Source organism: Lepidothrix coronata, unplaced genomic scaffold, assembly GCF_001604755.1.
Source record: "Lepidothrix coronata isolate B3197 unplaced genomic scaffold, Lepidothrix_coronata-1.0 Scaffold95, whole genome shotgun sequence".
Taxonomy (NCBI): domain Eukaryota; kingdom Metazoa; phylum Chordata; class Aves; order Passeriformes; family Pipridae; genus Lepidothrix; species Lepidothrix coronata.
This window is the reverse complement of record NW_016690275.1, coordinates 589,802-600,937: the sequence shown is the minus strand read 5'-3', so window position 1 is coordinate 600,937 and position 11,136 is coordinate 589,802. Positions and strand designations below refer to the sequence as shown.

The following is an 11,136-nucleotide window of genomic DNA, read 5'->3' as shown; positions in this document are numbered from 1 at the left end:
TTCTTAACATCTGACTTGTGCTATCTAGTACACATTTTTTGCTTACAAACTCAAATTGGACTCTATATCTTCAGAAAGGTGTAGTAGGGCTAGAGTTCAGCAAATGCAAGTGCAGGAAATAGAGAGGCTTTTAAAATACTTGAAAATTATTAAACTACCTTTTCCCTTGGTACTAAGGTTCCTTGCACACGGTCCCATTTATAACACAGTGCCTTGCTTCTCTCTATGCTCAGGACATTGCAGGATTTAGCAAGGAATTTAAGAACAAGTCTAAGTGTTGGTTATAGGTGGGAGTGGAAGGCATAATGCTTTCCTACTTTTCAAATCCCAATAGCCTGTCACTGTTATCTGCATGCTACACCAGTGTCCTGGGCTTGTTTTGAATCTACCTACCTAACTTGCTGTTATATGGGTTTGAATGCCCTCATGCAGGTGCATTCAAAATAGCAGCACTGAAACAGTGACATTTTTTAAAAGTTTTGATTCCTTAAGATATAAAAATTCCTTTTTTTTCCTTAATTTTGTTGTTTTTCCAAATGTTGACCTTGTAGATACACTATAGCCAAAACAATAATTTTCTTCAAAGCTAGATAGCAGCCAAGCTTTAAAAATACTGTAACTTATAGATACAAATTTACCAAACTTCCCAGAACAGCCACCTTGTGCCCAGTCAAAGCATCAAAATGCTTTGGGAAGAGTTTCAAAGCGATTGAAATTGGGTTAATAACAGAAAATAGGCTTTACCTGTTACGGGGTTCTCTTTTTTTAATAGCATTTTTTTCTTTTGTTCCTCGCACCCTCTCCCTTTTTTTTTTTTTTTTAATTATTCTTTGCATGTAGGAAAAGAGCTGGAGCCTGTTCAAGGCAATCCATACAGGTGCATTTGGAAAATTTGTTGTTGGCGTATGGCTGAAGAGGTAAGATAATGCTGATTTGCTTGATATTAACACATACATTTGAACTTTCCTGAACTCTGAAACATGATTTTAAGTAAACCTACCCCCTCTGTGTTTGCTGCTTATAGGATTTACAATTAATGCTTCTAAGAGGACTTCTGAAATAACATATTTATGTACTGTAGTGAGAAATCTACATAATCAGCAGCAGTTTTTCAGGAAATGAGTTCCTTTTTTTTTCTTGTTGAAAGTAAAACCACTGACACTTTGACTTTCATCTTGACTTAATTAAATGGGAAAGGAAAAACATTACTTTCTTTCCAGATCAATATAAATTTTTCAGGTAAGTTACAAGGGGATGCTAGTGAAGGGAAAGTCACTTGCTATTCTTGTTTTGGCTCCTTGTGTCCCCTGTGGTTTTCTGTCTGTTAAATGGAACATTTTCCAATGGATTAATCTAATGTAAAGTGACTAGAAAACTTAAATGCTTTGTAATTTAAAGTTTGGGTATTTTTACTGTTTATTTTAGGAGCAGTTTAATAGGTATGAAAGAGCAATCTATGCAGCCCTGAGTGGAAACCTCAAACAGGTAGGTCAAGCCTCCTAGATTGTTTGGTAGTTGTGCATTTTCTTTTTCATATATGACAGTGATATCATCAGATTTCATCAGAAATATTGCAATTACTGGTTATTGAACTTTTAAAGATGTAGTAAACAGGACCATGGCGAACAGTGCTGCTCCTTGCAGGACTGTGTCTTAACTAAATATATGATAGTCTTTTCTTAGTATTATTCCTGCTGACTTTTCAGTCATCCTGCTTTGATGAAGGAAAGGCTGCTGTTTGTGATGGTTACTAGTCTGCTTTGGTGCCCAAAAATCTTATCCTAAATTATAGTTGCTATGTTTGGGAGATAGTTCTCCCTCTCTTGATAATTTTTGCTCTGTTTTTTTAATCTGTAGCTTCTTCCAGTTTGTGATACCTGGGAAGATACTGTCTGGGCATATTTCAGGGTCATGGTGGACACCCTAGTTGAACAGGAAATACGAACCTCCGTGGTAACTGCAGAGGAGATCGAAGAACTCCCTAGAGACTATTTAGAAACAAAGTAAGTTTCAAGTAAAATTATGCTCCTACACTCAACAAAGCATCCTGTATGATCTGTTTGGAATATTCAAGGTAATGTTTTTTGTCTTTTCTCTCCTACTTTGAAGCTGGACTTCTGAAAAGGTTTTTGAAGAACTTCAGGCAACAGACAAAAAGGTATGTAATAATTGCAGTGTTTCTCCTCCCTGTTTACCATTTTTAACTAATCACGGGGTTCTGTTTTTACTTCACTATTTGATGAAATGCTCAAATATGCACAATGAGTCATTTTATATTTTCTACCTTTATAATGTGTTATTTCTCAATTCAAGTATATTGCCACCTTTTAATGATGAAAATTATACAGATTTTGTCTTGCCCTGTATCTGCCAAACCAGCTGCATGTGCTAAAGAAACAGCTGACTGTCAAGTGTTTTTGGACATACAAAGCAGACAAGAGTAAATCAACTATTTAACTCTGACAGAATGTTTGAAGATTGATTACATTGCGTTTTCTTTATGGGAGGTTTGTGTGCATATTTCAGAACAGACCTTTCAAAATTCAAAAGCATGTCTGCTTTTGCAATGATTAAATTGAAACTACACTTACTTTTATTTGATGGCATGGACACGTATTGCTGAAACAAAGACATGCAGTCAGCTACAGATACACCCAGCTGCATTTGCCATTGCAACACAGTGCAGTCCTCACCATATAGCAAATTTACAGGTGTGTTTGGATTGCATTTCTTGCATTAATGCATTAATTCCTCTATAGCGGGGGGAAAAAATATCTTCTTCCTCAAGTAGCTTTCACAGGCCTTTCCTTAGGGATTTATTCACATTGTTGCTTCTTATGTGACTTTGTAGAATCTATTATCTGTAACATCATTGTTTATTCTCCTCTTCAGAGCAAAAAGCCCTTAGTCTTGGATCTCTTCCATGAAAGTATTAACTGTACAGATCTATATTCAGGTTCTTTCGGTTTGTCGATATTCTTGTAATTTGACATGGAGATAGCAAGTGCCTTTTCTCTTGGTCTTTATGAAGAATACCCTTTGAAATAGGATAGCTTTTTTTCCCCCAAGGAACTTTTGCTTTATTTATAAGTTTGTTTTCTTCATACATTAGGCTATAACATTTTATTCAAAGTTTGAAATTTCTTTTTCTATCTCCAGAGGGTTATAGAGGAGAATCAAGAACACTATCATGTGATTCAGAAATTCATTATACTGGGAGATGTGGATGGTGAGCTTTCTCTAAGTGATTTTTAATTGTCAACTGACTACATTATTTTGAGTGACCTTTCCAGAAACTTTAATGTGAATGGATTAGAAGCATGCAGTAGGCAAACTCTGCCTTAAAGCTGAGCTCTGAAACAGTGGGGACTTTGTGTAGTTTGACTTTCTGCAGTTTGACAAATAAGGTAGTTTTCAAAGAAGTTGTGAAATCATGTAAATGTGTTAGGATATATGCAAGACTTTTCCTGAGAAATGATAAAATACATACAGTAGATATTTAAGCCAAGTCTTTCCAAAATTATTGCTGTTCTGTTTTGTTGGACTTTTGAGGCTAAATTGCATTTATTGAATAAATGCGTAATTTTGAAATATTTTTAAGGGTTGGTTTTTTTCCCCATGATACGGCTAATACAGACATTTCCTTGGTGTCTATAGGTTTGATGGAAGAATTCAGCAGGTGGCTTTCCAAAGACAGAAGTGTGCTCCCAGGACACCTCCTTCGTTTCATGACGCATCTTATTCTGTTTTTCCGCACGCTGGGTATGCAGACTAAGGTAAGTTCTCTTGTATTTGATTTTTGTCACAGCAGTAGCTAGTCTTTGAAGTAGAAGTGCTTGTGTGCAAATGACAAAACATCATAGAGGGATGGTAAATTACTTCCAGGCTGATGAGGAGCTGTATGCTTAAATAGTGTATTTGTTGATCTTGGCTCCCAAATACAACAGCCAAAATGAGAAAAGAGCATCCTCCTCCAGTTCAGCTTAAAAATTGTTTTTTGAGGATGGTGGATTTTACTCATTATCCCTTTATTGAGAAGGTCCTGACTCAGACTTCAATGTTAGGCTTATTCATAGCAGCCAAGATATTTTGAATATAACCTGTTCTTATAGACAGTTGTTGGAACTGTATGTATTGCTGCTGTAAGCTTATATATGTTTTTGTTTGAGGTAGTTAGTACTAGCTGAAACTTTCATATTATCTCAAAATATGAACTAAGTATAGCTTACTAGCTACCTAGCCTATTAATGCTAAATATGCAGATGGGTCACATATCTGTAATTACTCTTTTCTGAGGAAATCACAAGTAATTACAAGCTCTCCTTTTCTACTATTTTAAAATTTAGAAGCCCTTATGTAACAAATAAGTTTCTGAATGTAACATCTTTTGACAAATGGCAAATGTGTCTTTTCATTAGACGATTTAAACACAGCTCTGAGTTATTATGTTTATTCATGCCTCCAATCATTGTTTTATTCCCGTGTTGAAATTTATTTTGAAATCAGTTAACATTTAGCTAAATAAGAGGAATGTGCATGTATGTATGTATGTATACGTACTAATTTTTTAGCCAGACTTAAAATTTGATAGAGTAGGTCTTTAGGCTAAAGTGTAGTACAACTAGCCATTAGCATATGTTTAACAGAGGGGACAAAAAAGGGGCAATTTCCTACATGACTTCCCTTGTGAGATTGTGAATAACTGTTGATTCTGCTTCCAGAATTTTGAGTAGGTGAATTTACTGGACAACTCAATCAACTCTCAGTAGACTTCAGGGAGAAGAGGCAGATGTGCAGACTTTTACAATGTTCATTATTTGTTGTTTGTATACAATTCATATCAGTATATGCTGAGATGAAGGTCTTTAATTTACGTATATAAAAATAAAATTATAATTCTTGACAGCAACAAACACTTGAGTCTTGGCTAAAGCTGTTCCAGGTGCTCAGACTATACTTTAGTTGTTCAGTATAGGCTATTACAGATGAACAAGGTGATATTTATACCCTATTACATTATAATTTTCTATAATAAAACAGTGCCTGTAGTACACTGCAATAGTAATCTGTATGCCTGACATTTTGTTTATTAATTTAAAAAATATAGTAAAATGGAAAGAAATAAAAAATATTTAAAAAGTAACGTCCCAATTGGACTAAAGACTATGTTATCCAGTTGCTGAAAAAGAAAATCCTTGAAACACTAAATCTTTGAATTAGAAGATCTATTTCTTTTTAATTACACTCCAAGAGAAACAGTTCTTCCAGTTGAACCTGTTTGTGTAGATGACTGAAGCAGGAATAAGGAAATAACCTTGTGTCTGTTTTAATAGTGTTAGCCTGTAAAGTATCTTTTACTTTATTTTCCACATTATCTGATTTAAAATTGAATTTATATTTGTTTGCAATAAGGAGGAAGTTTCTGTTGAAGTCCTAAAGACCTACATTGAGGTAAGCTTTCAGAAATACAGTTTGCTTTCTCTAATGTAATTTAGACATAAAGGAGGAAGAAAAGGAAACTTAAGGTTACAGGATGAAAAGAGATGTGATGCAGCTAATGCTCTCTTCTGGAGAGATACATGGAAGCTTGCCTAATACACAGAGTTTCTGTCAGCAGTTCTTAAATAAGAGACTGTTTTATTGATCCTTGTTTAGAAGCTGAGTGGAATTTTCCTATATCAGGATAAAATAATCAGAAGTTTGTTATACACTTACATTTTTACCTAATACATGTTTTTACTTGAGTGTAAACACACGCATTTACACAGAGGACTACAGTATGTTTATATATTATATATACATTTATATAGTAATGGATATCTTCTATATATTTGCTTCATATATATTTGCTTCTTGTTCTGTATATTTGCTTTTTATTCTGCAGCGGATGGTATCTGAGAAGCACACAGACTTAATAGCATTTTATGTGAGCCACCTGCCCCCAGAGCTCGCCGTTGCTCAGTACGCTTTATTCCTTGAAGATGTTACTGAAAGCGATCAACGCCACCACTGCCTTGAGTTGGCAAAAGATGCAGGTGAAAGATCCTGAAATTCCTATTATCGTTTTATATCCTAGGTTCTTTTGTGTTTTTGCTCCAAGACCTAGCTACGAATATGATACTTTTTCCTTTCTGTGTCTCTCTGTTTTTCAATTAAATAAAATTAATTTACTGATCACTTCTTCAAGTAGGTATATAATGTGTTTTAACTAAGTTGGAATTGAAGTTATTTTCTGAATTAAACTAAATATCACTGGCTGCTGGATTATGTCCAAACACAGCAAGAACTAAATGCCAGCTGCCTGTTTCAAATACAGGTCCTGAAGGTTGATGTGATCATATTATTTCAGAGAACTATTTTTAAAAATATATACCTGTTTGTGGGTTTAGGAAGGTTATGAGTATCTTAATTCTTCTGTTCTATTTATAGTGCATTTTCTTAGCCATGGTGGGTTGCTTGCATTAATGGTGATCTTCCTACCAGGCCTATACATCAAACCAAAAGGGACTACAACAAAGCAGCATACTGTCCATTGCTTGACAATTCCTCTGTGACACTCAAAATTCACAAAGAAATAGATTTACTGGAGATTTCAGTGTCGTAACATCTCTTCAATTATTTTTCAGTCATTTTCCTTTAAACTGGGCTAAGGCTTACAAAAATAAAACATCCTGCTTAAGCATCTGTAAAAGAGCTATTCTGAGCTTTTTCTGGTACATTCCTGTCAAATCACGGTCTTGCTTCAGAACTGTAGGAAATCAGTGGTCTTAGCAAATATATCTATATGCTGGTCCTCAGCACAGACTGAAAAACTTGTTAGTTGTCTTGTTATTTTTCTCATATTTTATATTCTCTCATATCAAATATCATTCTTGTAAAATATCTGCAATAAATTACACAGCTTAAAGGCTTAAAATTTTTTTCTGACAATATGTGTGTGAACAGACTGATAAGAATTACCAGTAGTAAGGAATAAGATCAGCAGTTGGAGTCTGAAATTCATTTTTTGTCAAGTTTGAGTTCATGGTAGTTCTTATACAGTTCTTTCTTAACCCAGGTCTGGATGTTGCAACCATAACAAAAACTGTTGTTGAAAACATCCGCAAGAAGGATGCTGGTGAATTCAGTCACCATGACCAAATGCTAGATACAGGCACAACAGAGGTGAGTACACTTCGCAGAGCAGATATTCCAGTTTGCAATCAACTATGGAGTCTTCAACGATGTATGATCCATATCTGTCTTTCAACAATGGTGAAAATTGCCTTGAAAAAGCCTGTTGGGGAAATGTACTTTCCATGTGACCGAGTGAGGATATTGCACAAATCCATAACTTCTGTTTCTGCTTCTCCTTGATCCTTTGTGTGTGTGTTGGTCAGCAGCCATGTCTGTATGCAGACATCAAGTGAAGATAAAGCCCATGAAATGACTGCAGCAAACTACCTCATAGTTGAGAGTAGGATGTTCTTGTAGCTTCTATGAATTACGAGGATTAATACTGTGGATCTCAGATGTACCTTTTAACATGCTCAAGTGATATTTCTAGATACAGCAGATGCTGCCTTTACTGACAGTTTCCTTTCACCGCTATTGAGCGTTGGCTGGATCCAACTCAGTACTTTAGGGACAGTGAGGTACTGTTAATAGCCTGTATTCAAAGTGCTGCTTAGAAAGCAACTGATTGTTTGCAAATTTTTGGGCAATTTTTTTGCTGTTCAGTACAAAGCTGAAGCTGTCTAAGACAAAAAGGTAGTTTATCTAACACAGGAGGTGCAAGCTGATGGCACCTCTGAAGATTATAGCAAGGGCTCCATAAACCATGTTTGTACAGTGTATTCATATTAAAGTTTGATGAAAATGCATTGTAATCCATAAAAAGTTTTGAGAGATGATGCTCAGTATCTTGGGAACACTTAGAAATTAATTATTTTATTATTCCATATTGCAGATATTGTTTTCTAAGCTTTTGAATAGAGTGATCCTTCTTACCATGTCATAATGCTTTCCAAACTTGTGTATTTCATTGACCAGATTTAATGTGTGTAACATCAGCTGTATTTTTGAGATGGTAGTGAATCTCTATGTTGGTTTTTACAGGCAGATCAGCTGAAAATAGATGTGATTGACTGGCTCGTATTTGATCCTGCACAGAGGGCAGAAGCACTTAAGCAAAGCAATGCAATCATGAGGAAGTTCTTGGGTACTAAGCTTCACAAATATTGTAGACTTTTTAAATGTTGGTTTTGTTCTCTTTGGCTCTTGCCACTACATTTGACATAATTTTGAATCTAGTCTATTAAAAGCATGGCTTTGCCAGCTTCTGAAAATAAGGCATGGAAATTGCAAAGCTGTTGATACCCAGTTCACGTTCTCATAGCATCCAAGAAACATGAAGCTGCAAAAGATGTGTTTGTGAAGATTCCCCAAGATTCTATAGCAGAAATATATAACCAATGGGAAGAACAGGGAATGGATACTCCACTTCCAGCTGAAGATGACAATGCTATACGGGAACATTTATGTATTCGTGCGTATTTGGTGAGTTTCAAATATACAGTATTCCAAGTTATTACTTAGAAATAACGGTGGGTTTACCTTGGTGGTTAAAGACTAGCTTTGTCCATTTAACTTAACTTCTGATTTTTGGATGCATTATAGCTGTGCATGTAATGACATTCTGGTTATTATGAGAGACAAAAATGTCCAAACACTGTTTCCAATGCAATCCAGGAAGCCCATGAAACCTTTAACGAATGGTTTAAACACATGAACTCAGCTCCACAGAAGCCATCTTTGTTACCACAAGCAAGTTTCACTGAAAAAGTGGCCCATGAACATAAAGAAAAGAAGTATGAGGTAAGTAGAAGTCCAAGTTATTTACTGCAAAATTTTATGGTTTTGCTTAGGAGGCAGTCTTAGTTCAGTGAAACAGAGTAGAAGACTGCTATGTCATATGGCTTAAGAACTCTATTATAAATTATTCTATTTTTAGGTTGAAGGGAGTAGTATAAGACAATAGAATAATAATGGCACTGCACAATAAATTCTGCTTTTTTAATATGACTTTGCTTTACATAAAATATTGTAATGTAGTAGTAAATATTCATTATAATCTGTTGATTGTCAGTGTTATTAATAAATCTGAGCATTTGATTTTGCTATTAACTCTTTATTCTTGTATTTATCACCTTTTGTTTTCTAAAAGATGCAGCAGTTTTGTTTTGCCAAAAGTTCTTTTGCGTGCCTGACCAGTATGAATATACTGTGTTCGGTTAACACAAATGTTTGTTTTAGAAGCATAGCAGAATAAGTTGTTTAAAATTATGTGCCTCGAGAGGCTTTACTTCTGAACAACTTGTCTGACTCTCTGGACAGGGAATTAAGCAAAGATGGAAATAGCTGTTAGCAGCAGGTTTAAGTTTTAGCCACTGGCTGAAGATTCTAATTCGAATTGGAGCTGCGCTGACTGTTGCATGCTGGTGAAGAGTCTGTTTTAAAATAGCCTTGGAAATCATCCTGTTCTGCAGTAGTTTATTTTTTGTTTCTTTGCCAGATGGATTATGGCATTTGGAAAGGCCTCTTGGATGCTCTTACAGCTGATGTTAAGGAGAAAATGTATAATGTGTTGCTGTTTGTTGATGGAGGATGGATGGTTGATGTCAGAGAGGTAAAATAAATTTTTATATCACAACACAGACCACAAAGCACAGATTGTACCCAGTTGTACCCTTGTCACCTTTAGTTTGATGTGTTCCTGTTTAATTTGCTTTGGCCTTGCTGTGACCAGTTACAGCTTGCTTCCCCTTCAGTTACCATACAAATCATATCTGACAGTCCAGTCTAGGCTGGTTAGTCCAGTTTTCTGCCTCTGATGCTACTGATTATGTGGTTATGCTGAGTTGCCTTTTAAAAGTAGATTTTCATAATACTAATATGCTGTATTACTCTGGTAAGGATGCCGAGGACGACCCCGAACGAACACAGCAGATGATTTTGCTGCGTAAGCTATGCCTGCCAATGATGTGCTTCTTACTGCACACAGTGCTGCACAGCACAGGGCAGTACCAGGAGTGCCTGCGCCTGGCGGACATGGTCGCTTCTGAGCGGCACAAGCTTTACACGGTGAGTTAGTGAGGGCTGCAGGCAGCTCAGCTTTCATTTAAAGGCTCCGTGGGTTGGCTGTGTAAGAAGCTTCTATATAGAGAGGAAGATGCCATATGTTCCTTAACATCATAAGTTTCTTTATTGCTTCCTATCAACGGCAAGTAGTAAAGGGTTTCCTTGTATTCTGACTTAAGGAACACTGAGGATGATGGCCAGTGTTTTGACAAGCAGTTCTTCTGAATACTGCAGTTACTAATTTTTGGATGGGAGTTTAAAGGTTGGACTCCGTGATCTTAAAGGTCTTTACCAGCCTAAACAAATCTATGATTCTAAGTTGAGCTGCGGAATTGTAATTGATTTTGCAATTACATTTCATTTCAGAAATGTATAAGCAGGTTTGCACTTGTTTACCCCTAACCTTCTTTCCCTCCTAAAGCCTGGAAAAAATCTCAAAATGAGACAGAGCTATCTTGAGCCTACCTTCAGGTTTTGGATGCTGCTACTAGCTTCCTGTGCCTTACTAAAGGTCATTCGGAAGTGCCTGATGCTCACACTATCTTGAAGAGAAAGAAATAAAAGGGAAAAAAATAGTAACTTAATTAACCACCATTGCTTTAATATCAGTTATATTCATGGCAAATAAATATAACTGTATTATGTTTGGGGTTTTATTATTTATTCTTAGGTATTTTCAAAAGAAGAACTCAGAAAACTTCTGCAGAAGCTGAGGGAATCTTCTCTGATACTTCTGGACCAGGATCTTGATCCTTTGGGATATGAAATTCAGTCATAGGTTTTCGTGTCGATACCTACAAAAACTTCTGAGCATGGACATTCTGGTTACATTAAAAAAACAAACCAACAAAACCATTACTTGGACAAATTGTTCTGATTTTTTGGGGGGAAACCTCCAACTCTCAGATTTCAATGTAAACTTGAAAAATTCTGACCAACTTCAGAGATGTTATTTGTTAAACAACCTTTTTCATAATTTTTTTTCCTAATAAAAGTGCTTCAAAAAGAGAAAATGTT

General features: G+C 35.8%; 1 protein-coding gene across 1 annotated transcript in view; it reads left to right on the top strand.

Moving 5' to 3' along the window:
• NUP107 (nucleoporin 107) overlaps positions 1–11,127 on the top strand; it is a 24,775-nt gene extending 13,648 nt beyond the window's left edge. The window contains exons 13-28 of the mRNA XM_017822076.1: positions 75–78; positions 841–917; positions 1,426–1,485; positions 1,858–2,003; positions 2,110–2,158; positions 3,160–3,229; positions 3,658–3,776; positions 5,413–5,451; positions 5,885–6,035; positions 7,058–7,164; positions 8,098–8,200; positions 8,378–8,538; positions 8,731–8,856; positions 9,554–9,667; positions 9,955–10,122; positions 10,790–11,127. Coding sequence (XP_017677565.1) covers positions 75–78; positions 841–917; positions 1,426–1,485; positions 1,858–2,003; positions 2,110–2,158; positions 3,160–3,229; positions 3,658–3,776; positions 5,413–5,451; positions 5,885–6,035; positions 7,058–7,164; positions 8,098–8,200; positions 8,378–8,538; positions 8,731–8,856; positions 9,554–9,667; positions 9,955–10,122; positions 10,790–10,897 — 1,602 coding nt within the window. The 3' untranslated portion in view covers positions 10,898–11,127. The remainder of the gene's footprint in view (positions 1–74; positions 79–840; positions 918–1,425; positions 1,486–1,857; positions 2,004–2,109; positions 2,159–3,159; positions 3,230–3,657; positions 3,777–5,412; positions 5,452–5,884; positions 6,036–7,057; positions 7,165–8,097; positions 8,201–8,377; positions 8,539–8,730; positions 8,857–9,553; positions 9,668–9,954; positions 10,123–10,789) is intronic.
• Positions 11,128–11,136: the final 9 nt, after the last annotated feature.